At 40.5% G+C, this 20554-nt stretch overlaps 1 protein-coding gene across 1 annotated transcript in view; it reads right to left on the minus strand.

Moving 5' to 3' along the window:
* Positions 1-20554, minus strand: part of ITGA8 (integrin subunit alpha 8) — a 185968-nt gene that overhangs the window by 51830 nt on the left and 113584 nt on the right. Inside the window, exons 16-22 of the mRNA XM_078450391.2 lie at positions 18055-18110; positions 17485-17639; positions 16257-16394; positions 15698-15765; positions 14164-14311; positions 7738-7830; positions 3182-3261 (exon numbers count right to left, since the gene is read on the minus strand). Of these exons, the coding sequence (XP_078306517.2) occupies positions 3182-3261; positions 7738-7830; positions 14164-14311; positions 15698-15765; positions 16257-16394; positions 17485-17639; positions 18055-18110 (738 nt within the window). The remainder of the gene's footprint in view (positions 1-3181; positions 3262-7737; positions 7831-14163; positions 14312-15697; positions 15766-16256; positions 16395-17484; positions 17640-18054; positions 18111-20554) is intronic.

The following is a 20554-nucleotide window of genomic DNA, read 5'->3' on the forward strand; positions in this document are numbered from 1 at the left end:
GTCGGTGCTAATTCTGCATGGGAATGATGGATTTCCTCTCCACAACTACGCCCCATGTCATGCACCAAGGATAAACACGTTTTTCATTTATTACTCTGATGCTATTTTCCTTTTCTTTACTGTTCCCTCTTTTCTAACATTCCCTCTGTACTTTCTGTGGTCTTTGGAATGTTAGCAAATACAATACGATGTTCATTTCACCGCTGTTGAGGAAGCAGTTTCACTGATCTCACAAAAGACCTGTTTGTATGTGGGAACTGCTATCTGAGACCCGCTCTACACAGGGAGGAGAATGTTTACATGTCACACAGAGCTGCGGCATGAAGAGACCATTTAATGAAAACATTTGGTAACATGAAATATTTTAAGTTGATTAATACATAAAGCCCGTTTCTCTTTGGGTTCTGTTTGTGGAAAGGGGCATTAAAAGTGGGTAATGGCGATCAATATGGTCAAAAGCTTAAGAACTTAGACTTCAGAATATTTGGTTTAATTTACTTTTGGTTTTAACACATTTAAATTGAACGCACACCATCCATAAATATTGATTTATGCCTTTGGAGTCTGCCAACGAGGCATGTAGATAAATGGTCACTCGTGAATACTTCACTATTTGAGTGTTAAGTATTCTCAAACGTTTTTATCTTGGAAGTGTCTGTTTTTGGAATTTGATGCTTTGTGTATGTTCCTGTAGCCTCTCTGGTTCTTCCTTCATTTCCACATTTTTATGTTTTTTTCAGAATAATGTTAAAATAGTCATGAGTTTCTATAGCACATAAGGATGGAATATCATCATGGTCCACTCTTTTAGATGAAGCGAGATGTTAGAAGTGTGACCGTTTCTATCTTCCATCAAATTTAGCACTTTGTTGCTAAATTCACTGGTTGGAGGATGATCTCCAGGATGGGTCTGGGGAAGGCATTTGGAATATTAGTTGTTGTCCTTTGTCCCCAGAGTGAACTACTCGTTTCATTTATTCTGTTATCTGTAGCTGCAATCAAAAGTAAGAAGGATGTGTCAGGGAATTTGCTTTGCATCTTTGTAACAGATTTTATTTCTAAATAAATGATTTCTATTTTGTGAGGATGTATCTTCATACCGTTTGTGGGACTGACATCACAGACAGTGATGGTAAGAAATAGAAACTTTAGGCTGCTGTCTGGAGTGATGGTTCTCAGTATAGGGTGCCTTTACTTTTTTTTTCTGAAAAAGTTAAAAATATAAGCAAAAGATTCCCCAAATAAAAATATTTAGGACTACCTAAACCTTTTGGAAAATATACATTTATGTAGACATAAAGAAGTGATTTAATATGCTTTTGGTAAAATGGTATTACAGAAATCATTGTGTCAGCGTCTCATCACTAATATGGGTAAAATTTTTTTAAAATCTCTTAAGAATCAGCAGAAAATATTAAGTTAAATCTTTAAAAAGACTTAACTAAGGTCAGAAAAGGACGTAAGGTAGGTGATAAAAACCTTCCTTCTTAGAAATCTATCACAAGATTTAGGGGATGTGGTTTGTGATACAGGTTGCAGATTTTTTTTTTTTTAATGTTTATTTATTTTTGAGAGACAGAGACAGACAGATCGTGAGCAGGCAAGGGGCAGAGAGAGAGGGAGACACAGAATCTGAAGCAGGCTCCAGGCTCTATGCTGTTAGTACAGAGCCCGACACGGGGCTCCAACTCACAAACCATGAGATCATGACCTGAGCCGAAGTTGGACACTTAACCGACTGAGCCACCCAGGTGTCCCGCAGGTTGCAGATTTTAAAAATCTGCTATGTTCTTATACAGTTTATATATTTTATTTTATTACTATTTTTAATTTTTTTTAACGTTTTATTTATTCTTGAGAGACAAAGCATGAGCAGGGATGGGGCAGAGAGAGAGAGGGGGACACAGAATCCAAAACAGGCTCCAGGCTCTAAGCCCAACATGGGGTTGGAACCCACAAACGATGAGACCATGACCTAAGCCAAAGTCGGACGCTTAACCGACTGAGCCACCCAGGTGCCCCAAGTTTATATATTAAAAAAAAAAAAAAAAAAAAATAGAAACCTTTAATCCAAGTAGCTATTAAAAAGTAATGCATTGCACAAAATCATCGCTCTCTAATCACTTCTTACAGGATAGAAGATAAGTGTAGAGATTTATCCATATTGCACACTAGTATTTGAGGACCAAATTGTAGATACTGACTTCAGAGTTGTGTTATAGAACAAGGGTTCACCCAGCTGAGTATGTGCTGTCGACATCAATGCTGTTTAAACTTTTTTTTTTTTAAATGTTGTTCAAACTTTTAAAATCGCAAACCACAGAAAATTATTGTATTTCACAGGGTGTCTTACTATGCACATTTACATTTCTCTAATTGGATCATTTCATGAAGAAGACTGTGATATATTGTATTCCATTCACTTTCCTTTTCTTTTAATAGTGGCCTGGAGTCATTACATTTATCCCATCACTGGCTAATGGGTTTAAGTCCACACTTGGGCTTTAATGCACACTGCTACCTCCAAGTCTTTCCACTCATTAAATACTGTTTTTGGCCATGAAGGAACAAACAGAATAGACAGTGAAAAGATAAGTCACACTTGAGTCTCTGAAAAGTGTCAGTCTTAGAAAAAAGGGGCAGCTACCTATATGCTTTGTCTTACAGTTACCAGAAAAGGCTCTGTCCTCTGAATCTCACCTGCTTCCTGCCATGGGGCTCACAGTGAAACCGTCAGAGACCCATTCATTCCTGACAAGTTAGATTTCAAGTTTGCAAACGCATAATCTATGCTTTCTTGCAGAGATTTTATTCTCAGGGATTTAATGACCCCCAGCTCAGAGCATGGCAGAGATATTGTTGGGGTGTTGGTGAGGGCGGCAGAAAGGATGTAAATCAGAATCAGGAAAAATGGAGGTAAACCAGGGTGCGAGGGTACCCAGGACAAAATTTTACTAACGTAACTTGGCTTACAGAATGGATTTCTTTTCAAAAGCAAACAAACAAAAACCAAAAACAAACAAAAACTTACAAAACTGAAAAAAACAGACACAAAAAATGATCTGTGAAAAGTCTGGGTTCTAAGTTCAGGTTAAGGAGTTTGATTCGTGGCCATTCATCTCACTATGGATCTCTCTAATAGTGGATGCTGACCATGATTTTAGGCATTTAAAGATCTAACCTTCTGATTTGGAGATCGAAGTTAATGCTCATGTTTGTTTTCTCAAGTCGTGGAACTGCAAATCGGAGGCCCAGAGAGTACTAAAAGAAAAAAATCACAAGACACTAAGGTTATTACAGGGAGGGACCATATACACAGCCTAAAAATCTTTTTAAATCATCCCTGCACTTCTCTCTCTCTCTGCCCCTGGTGGGATTCTTTCTCTGCCCCTCGCTCACTTGTGCCCTCTCTCTCTCAAAAAAATAAAAAAATAAAAATCATCCCTGCAAATCCCTATCTCATATTGCTGCCCTTTTCCCTGCTTCCACCCCGGGGGTTGCCTAGAGGAAGCCACGGAACTAAGACTGCAGAGGCCAGACATTCAAGTCCCTCTACATTGTGGTTCATTCTCTTCATTTAGTCCTGTACGAATTCTCCTGCCACCTTCCTATGTGCTAAATTAAAAACAACCTAAATATACAAGAGGCAATTGATTTGGAAAACTGTAATGCTTGTATTTGATGCACATTTACGGCGTCATTGAAACTGACTGCGAATTGGGTCATTGGGTGGGACGCCTACGCAAATACGTGGAAAATGCTTCTAATGGAACGATGACCGATAAAGAAAAAGGTTACAAAGTTGTACATGCAGTGTGTTTCAGGTATTGTTTTAAAAGTTTGTCGGTGGAAAAATGTACAGGAGTGAGGGTGTATTGTAAAAAAATATATACCAGAATACTATGCTATGGTAATAATATTAAGGTTATGAGCGTAGGGATTGTTTTTGTACCTTTCTTGATTTCCCAAAGTTTTAAACCTCTTATTTTTTTAAGCTGAGGACAGGTTTTTAAAACTTTGGGGAAAATTAGTCCAATGATAATATCAATAAGGAAGTAAAAATAAGAGCCAATAATTCTATCACTTACTCTCCTATGTACTGTGCTAAAGCCTTACATGCCTTGTCTCACGTAATCATGACAACCACCCCATGAGGTGGGTACTCTGATTGTTGACATTTTACACTCTGAGCAGTCATCTGAGGATCAGGGAGATCAAGTGCCTTCCTCCAGGTGCACAGCAAAGGACCTGTAGAGTTGGAATTGAAATTCTTGCAAGCTGACTCTGGAAGCTGCACTCAAGGCCACTACGCCCCGAGAATCAGATCATTGATTAAAAACTCGTGTTAATATGAACCAGTAGTAATATGAACTAATAATAAATCATCATTCTAATCATAAATCGTCATCATTTCCCTAGCCCTTACTGAATGCGTTACAAGCAGGCACTGTCCCAGTGGCTTTATATATATCATGTCAGTGCACTGCTCCAAACTTTCCTGAATGTGGTGATTCTCCCATTTCAATGTGACTCGTCCAAGGTATCACAACTGATGAGCAGCAAAGCTGGGATTTAAACCCATGTGTATCTATCAAGCCTATGCATCCTTATGCCCCAGCCATGATGAATTCTTTTATGATATCAAATGTGCAATTTTTGGTCAGACCCCTGGGACTTTGCACATACACTTCCCCCTTCTTTGAAAACCTTAAAACTTTTCTGCTTTCTTCTACTTGAAGACGTTCTACTCATGCTTCAAAGCTCAGGACGAGAGATCCTCCTGCAACATACTATCCGATCCCACAGGCCCGGTCAGGCAGAAATTTTCTCTTTATTCCCCCATCTCCTTCTTTGCAACCTCCGATAGTGTTAATGTTGAGTTTCTTATTGAATGGGCGTTGTATATTTTCATCTTGATATTGTCAGACTCTAGCTTGGTACCAGGTATACAGAAGGGATGCACTAAAACAGTTCCAGTGGTGGGGATCTTACTCTATTGGGATGAAGCCTGGCTAATGTCGGTTCCTACAGAACAATTCAGCCTGGTACAAAGATACAATAAAGATGTGACAATTTCATATTGTAAGAGACACATGTGTTCTCAGCTAGAACCAAACACCAAATATCTGGGCGCTGATTCTAAAGGACTTTTGCTGAACCGCCATTTACTCGTCTTCCTGCTTGAGAGATTTTCCAAGTTTTTATAAATCCTATTTGGCACCTGTTTTATATGACTATAGCTATTATATGAAAATGACATTACTACTTACAAATCAGGAGTAATACTTCTGAATACTACCTTGAATGTTTTGTTAAATTAAAATAAAATCACTCGAAAACTGTTTTTTTTTTTTAAATATTGAGTGGGACTTAACTAAATGTTTCTGGTGATTTATGATGCTTTTTAATATTTAGGGCTGCTTTTATATTTGGAATTTTACTACGATCCACTGAGAGTATTTTTTTTAGTACAAAATGAAGAAGTAAATAAATCAAAGTGTTTTAAAAGAAAACAGAATGCAATAAAATTTGATGTGTTTAAGGGCATTAAAGGGTGAGATAAGAAAGCTATTAGGTTTCTTCCACTAGAGACCTCACAGATAAATGAATACAAACAATTTACCTCCTTGACTTCCAAAAATTATTTGCTGGTAAAACGGGCAGACATCATTTCACATAAATACATCCATGGTTAAGACCACACTGCATTTTTACCCTCTTTGAATGACACCAGTGGCCAGTTTTGCTCCAAGATTATTATTTGTTATTAATGATCTTGGATGATCTCTGGTTTAGACTGAACACTTGTAATACTGAAAAAGGAATGAGTGCCTGGTCATTTTTATAAAATTTTATGCAAATGCCACGGTTACCATGTCAATCTGTTCCTCTTTAGTGTTAGGTAGACCTCTTCTTCATGCCAAATTAGGTGATTGGATTTTTCTTGATAACCAGCAAAAGGATTTATTAGTTTCTGGACAAAAGGATTCTAATGGAAAATGTCCCAATTTCTCAGCTGAGAAATCCCATTCTGTCTTTCATGGCTTCGTTTAAAAATCTCATCTTGTCTGTTATTCATTAGTTTTTATCCAAATACTTTTCCCAATTTTGCAGACCAGACACAACATGGACTTTGTGTGAGGTCCTGGTTCGAATCTTGGTTTCGTCGTTCATTATCTGTGTGATTTGGGGAAATTTATTTGATATCTCTCAGTCTCAATCTCGTCATCTATAACACAGGAGAAATACTCAACTAATGGGATTGTTGGTTGTGAAAATTTAACGAGATAACATAAAAAAAGTACTTAGTGATGCATTTATAACACAGAGCAATCAGTACATGTTAGCTAATAAAAAACTGTTATAAAATTTTATCTTTCATTTAAATAGTTACTTCTTTTGGCCTAACAAGTGAATTTACCCGACTATAGCTTGGCACACTTTATAAATAACTGGGAGTTTAAATAAAGAGCGTAAAAAGTGTGTAAAAAAGCAAAAATATTATTTACTTTTAGAGCGTAAGAAAGCAAAAATATTGTAGCAGAATACCCTAAAGTAAAAATTGGGAATAGGAATTACTTGATACTTTCAAATGCTCAAATAAATGTGAGAGACCTTGGGCTAAAAGGTTTATTTACTGCAGGACTTCTCATCACCTTTAAAATGCGAATGTGCACCTAAATGTTCCAGAGGAGAATATGATACCCAGCAGTGACCACAGAACTCCCTTTTAAAGCCTTATCTCAAGGGATCAACACTCTTTGGAATATACTTTGGGAAGCTATTCTAATACAAACCTATGCAATTATGAATTTTTATGAAATTTTTTTCAAATAGGCCACTTCATTGATAATCATAAATATCTAATTTAAAACAGAGGAATACATATGTTTAGTTTATGAAACATTTAAATATGCAGTATTTGCAGATTTCAGAATTTTTTTCTGATTTATGACTTCATAATAAGTATGTCCACTGGGATATTTATTACAACAAGTTACTACGTGTACTTAAATGGCAGTTGCAATAAAATAAACTTATTGTCCACAAGAAAACCCGAATGAGAAGTTCCTAAATCTGGAAACAAGGAAAGAAGAAGAAAAACATGTCTTTATTCTTCCAAATTCACATTACAGATCATTATTAACTCTCTCTTTTTCTTGCTACAAACACATTTCAGTATTATTCTCAAGTTCAAATGCATGGAAAATATAGACCTGGCAGAGCTGACTCAAAACCTAGATCATGGTAACATTTTTAATATGAAAATACTGTGAATGATACCCATACGGGACGGGACGTATGTCAAAAATCCAAGTTTAATCACCTTTGCTAAAGTCTTTACTTATGTTATTTCTTAAGTCATTTACGGAATACCGAGAAACAATTGAACTGACGTGAGATTCAAAGGAACAAATATCCCAAGAAAAGATCTGTAGTAAAAAAGAAAAAAAAAAAAAAAAAAAAGTCTTCATAGATGTGTACCATCTAAAAGACATGTTAAGAGTAAAATGAAAAGAGAAAGCATATGAAAGTATCCATCTTTTCATGTGTTTAACCTCAGGGTTCCCACTCTGTATAGGATGTAATGCGCCGCCCCCCCCCCCCGGTCGTTTCCTGCCTAATTTGTTTTTGTTACCAGGTGCTAAACAGCTGAGTGCCAGTGGGGGCGCGCTTTCCACGAGCTGTCTTTAAAATGCAATTAGAACCTAGGAAGGGCTTCTGGGTTTCTCTTACATTTGTTCCAGCCACCATAGGGTTGCCAAGGTCACACACCACCATCCGGCTTGTATTTTCCATCTTGTACTCACAGCTCAGTGGACGTAGCCCCTGCAGTGGGAAAGAACACCAGCATGGAGTTCGGGGGGGTGGCGGGGGGGGGGGGGCGGGGGGCGGCAAATAAGTTACATCCTGTCACAAAGGCAACGCGGTGTGGGCGGCAAGCTTCCCTTGATTTCAAACACCTGTGTGGGCCACCGGGCCCAGGAGTTCACGGGTGACCATTAACAAGGAAGAGACGCTTGGGAGACAGAAAGATCAGAGTTTAATTTGAGAAGGAGGTTGGAGCGGTAAGCGCGATGTGTTTCACGGAGGAGCAAAATGCTTACCACGTGCAACAAGGAACGTTTTAGAAATTATTGGCACTATTGCTCATGTTAAATTTGGGCCAGGAGGATCACAGATGAGTAACCACCACGGAACAAATTTATTCTTGCCAAGATGAAATGGCGGCTATTAGCAGAGGGTATCGTATGCCTCGGTGACCATGTGCAAGAGAACTGCTCTGAACACAGAGTCCTACACACCATGGTCCTAATTTTGAGGCGACACAACGATCTCTGTTCGTTCCTCTAAATACTCAAGACGGGAAGAGAACGCTTTCGTGTTTCCCCAGTGCTTCCCGTCTCCCTTCTTCCCCTTATAGCCTGTTCTCATCAGAAAGTATAAAAACTCAAGTTTGAAGAGGCGTTTAGAGCTAGGTGCGGGACAAGTTCTCAAGGTTACAGCAAACGAAAGGGAGAAGTGAGGGAGCTTTATCTTTGAACTTCTTCCCTCTGCGTCAGGTCTCTCTCGTGTCTTGATGCTACTCCCAGCTGCCTCGAAATCCGCACCTTGCTGTCCACCCTTAGTCCCTTCCCATTTTTCAAAACCTGATGTCCCTGTGGCCCTGCTCCACCTCCAGTGATAGCTACAAACGTTCACCCCTTATTTCCCTCTAACTTACGAAGTGCCACTAACATGACCCGTCATCCTCATACCCAGAGATAAGCTGACAACAGGGGGACCCTCACAAGGAGCAACCTTTTGGGAATTTCCGCCCCAGGAGAGGTCCGTGGAAGGAAGAGCATTCTGAGTATGAGGACCATCTGTCCATCTGTCAGCTCTACTGAAATTTCATTTAAGGAAGTAATGTGAATTCTCATGTAAAAGTTTCAGAAATCACCCTCTATCCCATTCTTCCCACTTCATTGAGGAAAAACCAAGATCCAACACCAAAACAATGAGAAGCTAGACAAACAACCAGACATCAAGGTGAAAAATTTTGTTAATTTTGCTTCAAGAAAATTAACCTCAGGGGGACAGGGGTTTTTGTATCTCTTTTATTCCCAGTGCCTGGAACCGTGTTGGGCACAGAGCAGTAAATGGTGTCAGGAGACAGCAGGAGCGGATCACATGCTTTGCTAAGATGGGGCTGAAATGAATGGAAACACAACTAATTATAAAATCCTCCCTCCTGGGGGCGCCTGGGGGGCTCAGTCAGTTAAGCGTCTGACTTCAAGCTCAGGTCATGATCTTGCAGTCTATGAGTTGGAGCCCCACGTCTCGCTCTGTGCTGACAGCTCAGAGCCTGGAGCCTGCTACGGATTCTGTGTCTCCCTCTCCTTCTGTCCCCTGCTCACACTCTCTCTCAGAAATAAATTAAAAATCACACACACACACACACACACACACACACACACACACACACAAATCCTCCCTCCTGCAGTCAACCAGGTAGGAACACCCACTGAAAAGTCTGTTCAGAATGATCAGAAAGGAGCAACTGACCGATATCTGGAGGCACCTTAATATATGCTCTCTCTAAATAACTTGCATGACACATTAGTATCTAGGCAGCTAAGAAACATATTTTCAAAAAGCTGGTAATGCTCTCTCCTCTGAAAGATAGCATTAGCATGTATTTAAATTCTTTTTTTTTAACTTTTTTTTTTTTTAACGTTTATTTATTTTTGAGACAGAGAGAGACAGAGCATGAACAAGGGAGGAGCAGAGAGAGAGGGAGACACAGAATCTGAAACAGGCTCCAGTCTCTGAGCTGTCAGCACAGAGCCCGACGCGGGGCTTGAACTCACGGACCGTGAGATCATGACCCGAGCCGAAGTCGGACGCTTAACTGACCAAGCCACCCAGACACCCCTTTAAATTCTTAAGGATCTGTAACTAACCCTAATTGTACAGAGATGTTTGTGTTCAAATTATTAAGTCAATCCTGAAAACAGAAAAAAAGAACCCAGCTAAAACGTTTTTTAAAATGTCCACGAGACCTTTGAATATATAATTCAAAGTTAGTTTCTATAGTAAATATTTTTATCTTATCTAAAGGTTAAAAGTTATATGTACATTTTTCCCAGCTTTCTAGAAATAGCTTTTTCACATCAATCAAAGATCTTTTCTTTCCCCAGTCCCTCCCACCCTTTTTCTTTTTTTAACCTTTACTTCCTTTCTCTGAGAGGAACAATGATTGTTTTTCTAGATATTTCTAGATTATTTTCCTTAGCTGTTCCAGGGACACTCTTGCTGTAATCCATTTATAGCTCTTAACATATTATTCATTCACTAAAAATATGTACTGTGTACCTGCTATTTACCAGGAACTGATAAAAACTCCTCGTCCTCACCGAATTTCCAATTACTGTAACAACCATAATAAGTAATCACAAGCATTGTAAAAAGCAATGGAAACATAATCAGTGCAGTTTCAGTTTTACGATAGGAGAGATTCATAGTGATAGAGGAGGTTATGCACTTAGATGTAAGTAGCAGATTGAAGGAGGTCACATCAGGCTGCTGGGGGGCAGTGCGGACCGGTGGTTAAGAGCACGGGATTGGACCCACCAGTGAAGTGTATGCTAGGCAACAGCTGTGTTAGGCATGTTAGTAAATCTCTCCTCCTCTGTAAGTGGGGGATACCGATAGCCTTGCTGTTTTGCTTCAAGTCCGCTACGAAGATTAAGTAAATTAAACCCATATAAGATCTCAGAGCAGTGCCCAGCCCATCTCGATTCTTCAATACACGTTTGCAGCCTCAATCATGACCGAGCTGAGACTTGAAGGATAAAGAGAAAGAAGTGAGCTGGATAAAGGGGAGGAGGGAGTGGAGTTGGTGCGTCCGAGAGAATGAGCAGCAGCCACAAACTCTTGTGGCAACAGAGCACACGTGCACTCCAGGAACTGGAAAGAAATTCAGTCCTGCTGGCATGTAGGGTGCGGGGGAAGGGAAAGGATCCAAGCCCAGGGACGAGAGGCTAAAGAGGTGAACAGGGGTGACAGAAGTAAGGGCCTCGGTAGTTACTGAGGGGCTTTGGGCTTTATCCTCAAAGCAATGGGGACTTAATGAGGGGTTGCAGCAAGAGGGTGCTGTGGTCAGATTTACATTTTAGGGAGAGGACGACCCCTTGCAGAGAGGGGAGGGGAGGCAGGGAGATGGGGAGATTAGTTAGGAGACATTTGTGATCTCGGCAGAAGATCAGGCCAGCTCTGATGAAGGCAGGTGTCAGGGGCGGTGTCAGGGGCAGCAGGTGGAGAGAAGAGATGAACTGGGGACAGAGGTGGGCTGGAGAAACGAGGTGGCTCCTGGTGCCTTTCTCTGACACAGGCCATGGAGGCGGGAGAAGGGTGAGTCTGGGAGGTTGACAAATCTAGTTCTGGACACGCTGGATGTGAGGTGGCCAGGAGGCAGGGGAGGTGGTCCATGAGGTCCCCCGGATACCAAATGCATAGAGACAGAAAGCTGACCTGTGGTTACCAGGGGCTGGGGGAACAGGTGTTAGTGTTGAGTGAGTACAGGGTTTCCATCTGGGAAGATGAAAAAGTTCTTTGCTGGATGGTTTTAGGTAAAGGTTGTGCAATCATGTGAATGCACTTAATCCCATTGAATGACACACTTAGAAATGGTTAAAATGCTAAAATATATTACATATATTTTTGCCATAATAATAATGCTAATCATAATCATCACATAAAGCACATAAGCCCTTATTCCTAGAACATTTTAGAAAAAGTCAGCAAAGGGAAGTATGAAGTCTGGCTCGGTGAAGGTTTCCAGAGAAGGAGATGGTCAGCATTTATATTTTTGAAATGATGAATGTGTTCAACAAAAGAATAACAAAACTTACAATCAGATAATCCTAATACGTTTTCCCCTCAGAGAAGATTGTCTAAAAAAAAAACCCTTGAGCTGAGTTCAAAAAAAAAGGTACGCAAACCTCAAACTGCTTAGAGAGAAAGAACAAATTAGAATGTGGCTTCAGTCATGCGAGATTCAAAGACTGAGCTAAGTCTCTGCCCAAGGGAAGCTGATGGAAGAAAAAAAGTTAAGGGGCTTATTTGAGACTGTGGACGATGTCCGTTGTAATGTTTACAGCCAGAGATGGAAACGATAAGCGTTCTCCCATATTTTCCATGCAACCAAGTCCACGGTAAACTGGATGTTTTGCTAAAAGAACATTTTAGAAAAGACGCTTTGTTTAACGAAGTCGGGGGTGGAATGACATGAAGGAACTGAAATGAAAACATGAGTGAAGCCACGGAACATTTTTAAAAATAACATACTCGAGCCTCATTTCTTTGTTTGTTTACATAGTATTTGCATGTAAGTGTGTACAGGTGATATTTTTCCATAAATTTCTCCAACAGAAACTCGTAATGATTCTATGACTGTCAAAGATATGTGATGATCACTCACCTGGATTTCTTTATTTATTTTTCACTAAGAAGATAATTTAACCAACACATGAACCGCAAGCCTAGAGGGGTGAGTAGAGATTTTAATAATCTCTACATCTATAAATGCCTATGAAGTATCAACATCGCAACAGTTTGCTGACATTAATTTTTTTTAAGTTATCGTCTACCTTTTTTTTTTTTAATAATTTCTAGGGGTGCCTGGGTGGCTCAGTTGGTTGGCGTCCGACTCCGGCTCAGGTCATGATCTCAATAGCTTGTGGGTTTGAGCCCCTCGTGGGGCTCTGTGCTGACAGCTCAGAGCCTGGAGCCTGCTTCCGATTCTGTGTCCCTCTCTTGCTCTGCCCCTCATCCGCTCATGCTCTGTCTCTCTCTCTCTTAAGAATAAATAAAAAACATTAAAAAAATTTTTTTAAAGTAATCTCTACACCCAACGTGGGGCTCGAACTCATGACCCTGAGATCAAGAGTCACATGCTGTTCTGACTGAGCTAGCCAGGTACCCCTGCTAACATCTCTTGAGAGAAATCGTTTTTCATTAAATTATTTAGTCTTTATGGGGCACCTGGGCGGCTTAGTTGGGTATGCAACTGACTTTTGATTTCAGGTCAGGTCATGATCTTGTGGTTCATGAGTCTGAGCCCCATGTTGGGCTCTATGCTGACCGCGCTGAGCCTGTTTGGGATTCTCTCTGTCTTGCTCTCTGCCCCTCCCCCGTTTGCTGTCTCTCCCTCACACCCTCAAAATAAACAAAATTAAAAAAATTATTTAGTCATTAGAATGTTCATACGCCTCAAAGTATGTGGTATTTGGAAATTAACAGACATTTAACAAATAGTAGTTCAATGAACAAATCCATCGGCATGTCTTAAAGGAGTTCCCTTCGTGCCTCGTTCTATGTGAAGCACAGAGGTGGCCATGAGGAAATGTTAAAGTGGGTCTCTGTCCTTGATTGTGAGTCTGTACATTTCTGAAAATGAGGGACTTTCCCCACTGTCCTGCAATATATTTTTGATGTGTTTTTAGACCAAGTGATTAAAAACATAGCAGAACCTGAGGATACCCTGAGTGGGAAGATTCATGTTCTGATAAAGGAGAGGAAAGATCATAAAAAGCATTGTCAGTTTAATAAATGGTGGCATTGCCCGACCAGCAAATAATGACAAAGACCTGACTTTTCTCGGTCCTGGTCCCAAAAAGGTGGGCCACGAAGAAAGAAAAATGAACGTGTTTCCTTTCCAGTGCCTGTCTCTGCTGTTATCAGTGCTCTGCTGGGATTGGTCAGACCTTCCTCTATAAGCAATAATGAAAACCAGAGCTCCGGGGACCTGCTTGAAACGAAGGGAACTAAAAACAAAGGCCTGAAAACAGCCAGCGAGGGTGGGAGTTAACAGGGGAGTCTAGCTGATAGATCGCATTAGTGAGATTCTTCTCTCAGCCAGCTGTATTCTCTTCCTTGCTTCAGCTCTCCATCTTTGCCCAACTGATCTTTGCACTATGGCCAAGAAAGATATTAATATTGCTTAAGACCACCTCCCCTTCCTGGCTCACTGCTATTATGATTAGCAAAGCCGGGTGCCATTTTGTTCTCCTTCATTTGGGAAGAAAGTCTCAGCTAAGATGGCTCTACTTAATGTCGCTTTGACTTCAAATATATACCGGAGTTCTTTCCGACTTCAAATACTGGGCAAGGCATTACCTTGTTGCTGCGTTCAATCCCAACATAATCTGCCTCTTCTGGTATCATCACGAAGAGTTCAGCTTCATAGGCACCTTCTCCTTCATTTCTTGCATTGATTACGAGCATAAGATGATTTTCATCTCCAATGATGACCTGATACTTATCTCTAAAAACGTAGTTTAAAAGGAATATTAGTTACCATACTTCTCTGGATTCGCAGATATTTTATCTAAGGACTTGGAAGGAAAGAAGGACGATAGGGAAATATGAGACTTGGACAAGAAGATGGTTGGATCATCATGAGGGGGTGGTGAGAAGAAGTAAGAGAACCGCATCTGTATGGGCAGAGCAGGAGGACATCCAGTGGTGTGCTGGTAACGCCGAACAACATTACCAAAAAAAAAACAAAAAAAAGAGTACCAATGTGTAGCATTTGCTCATTCCAGCGGCCTAATCCTCCCACTGTGGTCAATTTCAGGCTACTGACATACTTAATCTGCCAGAAAGAAATCCAGGAAATCGGATGATTGGTTCCCAAGCCAGAATAAGGCAGCCCTGGCGTATCACTCAACACACCCGACAGGAAGACGATGAGCAGTGGGTGAAAAGGCAGAGACGTTTTAGAAACGGACAGGGGGAGGTGTGGATGCCAAGAGAACCGTAAGAGGGAAGGAAAGAGGCAGATACAATAAAATCTCAGCCGGTGGAGGATTCTGAGGTATTTTGAGGAATTTTCCTTCTCTCCAAACCTCAAACTGAGCCGATTTTGCCACTTTTAACCCTTAATCAATCACAGCTGTTGTTTCGGACACTGGCTCAATCGTGAAGTTTGGGAAGAACATCCCCTAAAAAGACTGCCAAGCAGGTTCCAAACACTGGCGGCGAGATGGGCCTTGGGTGGGTGTGTGTTGGGGATGAGAAGCCTGAATCTGCTTTTCCCGACATAGGATGTTGTACATCTGACTCTTGTTTCTTGCCCTAACAAGATGCAGTGTAGTTACCAGTGCCAGACTGGTGACTCTCCATTACAGGCAACCGGAAAGACTTTTGATTCTTAATTTGACTTGGGGACACCTTCTGCCTGACTCCACAGAGTGCCATTAAAATAGTTGTTTCAGCAAAGTAAAAGCGATTACGGTTTGACAACTTTAAGGATGCTTTTGAGCCACGGCCCCCGCACAAGCTGGTTCGGGCTAAGGCGGAAACAGAACCAGCCCGAGTCTCTTGCACGCACGACTCAGGCAAGTACGTACAACTTGAATCACCCCCCAGATGAGTTTACTTTGAACAAAAACATTTTTTTTCCCGCTTTTGCTGAAAGATGAAAAGAGCCCAAGCGAAATCTTAGGGTGTGTTCATTTCACACCGGTGACAAAGGACTGACCCAAACCACAGGCTGACCCGAAGTGTTGCCAAGCTCAAGAATTTCACACAGGGTATTTTTTTTTTTTTTTTTGTAGTCGTTGGAAGTGTATACTTTCTCCAGAGAAGCTTTAAATAAACACCTGTATTCCATTAGATAAAACACACAAGTTTATTTATTTAAACTTACGGTCTAGCTGACAGCTTCAGGTCAGGAATGCACATGTTGTCTTCTCCACAGTCCACCAGGATGTGAGCCTGTGTTGTGCAAACAGGCATCAGGAATAATCTCGGAAAACCTGAATCACATCCTTTTTTCTTGACAACTATGAACGATTCCACAAATTAAACCAAGGCTTTCGTTTCTCTCTGCGTGAATTCTGCCCAGCTAAAAACCCGAAGCAAGGCAGTGATCTTCCGGTATAACTTCGTTTACATAATAGCCTGATCCCCATTCATTCGGAAATGTCCATAAAGAAGGTACTCGGGCAGCACTTTGAGGATCAGAGGCTGTATTGATTCCATTACAGCCACATTTTGAACAAATTAAGTCTTGGTTGCACAAGGGGAAGGGCTTCCGAAAACACAGTGATGCAGCGTTTCAGGAAACACGTTAGGAAAATCTCCCAAACGTTACAAGTTTGTGTGCAGGAACGAAAACAAAAGAGGCTGGATTTGGTGTTAAGGTCACAGGAGCGCTGCCCAGGGCCTGACCGAGAATCAACCATCAAAGACCATCGGGGACCTACCTGCTCGGTGACAGTGTTTTCCTTGTAGTAATTCAATATTGGTTTCACGTCCAGGCCTTCTTTAAAGGTGGATTCATCCAAACTGTAATTCAAACTAATGTTGATTGGAGATAATTTATCTCGGAATTCAGTTTCATCCTAGGGAAAATAATCACAAACGCAAGGAAGGCTCTGTGAAATAGCTACATGATGTTAGTCTGCGAGAGGCAGGCAACAGGTGACCTCAGTCAGTGGACGTGAACGAGGAGGTAATTATCACGGCAGCGGGCTTAGGTACACGCTGACTGAGGTGGAATATAGGATTAATTAACACACGCTCGGGAACGAAACCGTTTAGACTTGTGGCTTCGTTGAAATAGATGCTTCTGGAGGCAGTTTTCAGGTTCTGCAGATCTCAGTGACTCACACAAATTGGTTAAATTGCAAAGGAAAAAAACATACTCATATACGCAATAAATGTCATGGAAAGTTTCGTGACTTTTTATTTTCATGAGGTTGGCTGCATTTAGGAGTCCTCTTGGGCTCAGGAGAAGGAAACATCTTGATTCTTTTCCTCTCTTATTATCTCTTTCAGCTTGCATGAACTGCAAAACACCTTCACCACCCTCGGAAAAAACAAACAGAAGCCCTCCAGGGGAAGAGGGTCGTACCCCCAAAGGCCTGAAGGGCGGAGACAAAATAAGAAAGAGGATAACCCCACGACTGGTAAAAAAGCTGGGATAATAGTGTTATATATATTTCGGCTCTTTTATTCCACGGTAGGTCTTGGAGTTACTGTAAATATACATTTCTTTAAAAACAGAATTGTAAATTACTTTCAATAAAGGCATTGAATGCCTGAACGTTTTCCCAACTTGGCTCTGAAATGCACATCGATAACATCTGGCCAAGCATCCTCACGCGGGAGAAAAATTCAAATAAATTGCGTTTCATGTTTATGGTTTTTTGGGAGGGAGGCAGTGAGAAATAAAAACCACCTGAGTGAGTACTATTATCAGGCTAGTGTGCAAGACAGAAAGAAGCTTTGGGAATTAATAGCCACATGCTGTTCGGTCAGCTGAAGAAAAGCTCAAAAACGGAGCGTGTGGCCCTTAGAAGAAAATTTCCTCCTATAAAATGAAAATAGATGTGGATCTCTGTGGACCCGAAGGATGGTCCAGTAGAGAAGAAAGGTTGGAATTGGAGTCTGAACGTTAGGAGGCCAGAAGGGTGATTCTGGAACACTCACTCGGAGGTAAACGACAAAGTCCTGGCATTGGAGGGATTTCTGCCGCTTGATGGTGAGAGGGAAAATGAAATGTGACTGATTGTTGTCAAGGAAAAGTGTGCGTTTGACGGCTCCTTTTTGTTTCAGAGTATCCAAGTATACCTCGGCGGTCAGGCCTAAGGGACAGAAATAGAGCAAATATAATCAGGAAAGGCAAAGTATTCAGTGAATGCAGTGCTCGAATGAATTTCTATTTCCACTTGCTTATTCAGAAAACATTGTTTTCATAGTTGGGATCAAAAACAAATACACGAGCTGCAAAAGTTTTATAAAATACTCCCCAAGCTATGAAACTTGTTTTGTAATGGTTTGACACAGTCACTTCCCCCTCCCCCATGATGGTATCTGTTTTTATAGATAATATTAACACCAATTATTCAAGGAATATTTACAGAGAGGTTTCCATATATACAGTAGAAATCTTAATATTAGAAACGGGCTCATTGAAAGTTTTATAGGGTCTGCAGAGGAACGTTTATTGTTAACTTTTCTCAGTGTAGCATAGGAGTGTAAAAATGAAAACATGCTTACCTATTGTATTTGAAATGCTCTGGCCCGCTACTGAAGCACATACTTTTAAAGAAAAGCTATGGAAAATAATAGTCAATAATGTATTGGTTAATAACATTTTGAATCTGAAATAGAAATCTTACTTCACCTCACCCCAGGTCAAATGAATACATCATTTTTCCTTTATACTTCTCAGTATACACACACACAACTAACTGAATATACATGTATTTGTAAAAAAATACATACATACATATACATACATACATATACATATATACATACATACATATATACATATATATATATATATATATATATATATATATATATCTCACCAGTTGACCATAATACAATTAAGACAACTAACATGAATACATAGGAAGGTAATACTTTAAAGCATTACTAGCAGCTAACTGATTTAATCATTGGATTAGTTAATTACTGGCTGCTTTGATTCAACAAATACAAATGAATATCATCCATGTGCCAGGGAGGGAAGAATTAGTCAATGCAGCTGGGGAACAGCCAGTCATAGAGCCTGGAGATAAGCAAGAACATGACTCCATTTGAGGAACCTGAGGAAATTCAGTATGGTTGGTGCATTCGAGCAAGGCCAGAAGCTAGAGGAGGGGAGGCTGGTTGGGTTGATCTGTGGGGAACAGGACTTTGAAAGTCATGTTAATCCTAAGAGGCACGGAGCCCTATGGGATGATTAACCCGCATCCCTACCCAGCTTAGGAGGAGATGGGGACCTGGTGGTAACTTGCTGGGTGTGGGTATAATTTGAGGCAGAGACATTCCAAGAGGGCAGGGAGAGAGAAGGAACATAAGGAGCTGAGTGTGGCTGTCTCAAGCTGGGTAGGCACAATGATATGGTGTAGAGAGACTATAAAAAGAGGGTTGATGTGCGTAAGAAACACCTTATAGTTTTGCTGGGAAATTGACCTAAACTCCAAAGAGATGTCTGCCATGGTTTGTAGGATGACCGGCACTCGGACCTGTTCGGTGGCCAAAGAGGGAATGAGAAATGGCCAGTTGTCTCTGCCTGGCTTTGCACAATGTGCTCACGTCCCTCCTGAACAATGGTAAGCCCTAACAGCCAGCATTCGGAATGGGGCTTTTTCACATTTCTAAGAAAGTAAAAATAGAAGAGACTACTTAACAATGATTTAAGGACACTCTTGATGTTTTCATTAATAAAATACTATAGTATAATTTGAATATTTCTACAGCATCCAAAAGCTGTAAATAATCCCCAATCATACTTTAATTATGTGTCAGCTTCCTGTGTCAAATATAATGAAAATGTGTCACATCTGGGACTCATCTATCTACCGTGACCTCAGTCAATGTCTCCCTTCAGGGTAAATAATTTGCCACATGCCATTAAGCCAATAGTTTCCTGAGATGTCTCTGCTATTACAAGTGTTTGTACCCCTTCCCCAGAGAAATCACAAATTCCAGCCCACTTCGACTTTAATTAGAATTATTTAAGAAAGATGAGGGGTTAACCATATCTTTAAATTCTGCAGCAGGTATGGCTTTCAAAACTGAAATATTTTCTGTGTCCAACTTTTTTTGGGAAGTACTTGGCTGTGTGTTAAAATCATAGACAAAGTTCATTAACTTTTACAAGATAAATTCCTATTTATAATCAGATTGTCAACTTAGCTACATTAAAATAATTTTATAGATAGGATTTTGTTTGACATGAAGATTTCAAAAGCACTGGAGTTTTTGAAAAAGTAATAAACGAAACTATGAATGTGAACATGATTGTCTCTTTGCGAGGAGGTATTTGATCGACAAATGATGTTAGCAGCTGAGTTATGAATTATATCAGTTACCGGTCAGTGTTATTCTTAACTCCCCCTTTCTGTTACCTTCAAATCATTAACTGGATGACTGTAACTTTCTTTTTTTTTAATTTTTTTTTAACGTTTTATTCATTTTTGAGAGAGAGAGAGCATGAACAGGGGAGGGTCAGAGAGAGAGGGAGACACAGAATCGGAAGCAGGCTCCAGGCTCTGAGCCAACAGCCCAGAGCCCAACGCCGGGCTCGAACTCACCGACTGTGAGATCATGACCTGAGCCGAAGTCGGACGCTCAACCGACTGAGCCACCCAGGCGCCCCTGTAACTATCTTTATACAGGTTTAAAATAACTGCTACAACTGATCGAGTTATTGTTAGTAGCACCTCAACCTAAATGTGCTAGTTTGTAGACGTCTTTCACAGAAAAGAGTTACCAAATCAAAACGTTCCAAGCCCCCTGGTTCTGATCTAAAAGGAAAACCTCAAAATTTTATAGTAGTGGACAAAAATATTCATTCTTTTAAAGAAAATTTTTATTATCGGGCACCCGGCTGGCTTGGTCCCTAGAGCATGAGACGCTTGATCTCAGGTCCTGAGTTCAAGCCCCACACTGGGTGTGGAGTTTACTTAAAAAATTTTAAAAAGACCTAGTTTTATCAGGTGTCAGAAAATGTCATCCAGTTATAATAAATAAAACATTTAGA

The sequence above is a fragment of the Panthera onca genome, chromosome B4 (genome assembly GCF_046562875.1).
Source record: "Panthera onca isolate mPanOnc1 chromosome B4, mPanOnc1 haplotype 2, whole genome shotgun sequence".
Lineage (NCBI taxonomy): Eukaryota > Metazoa > Chordata > Mammalia > Carnivora > Felidae > Panthera > Panthera onca.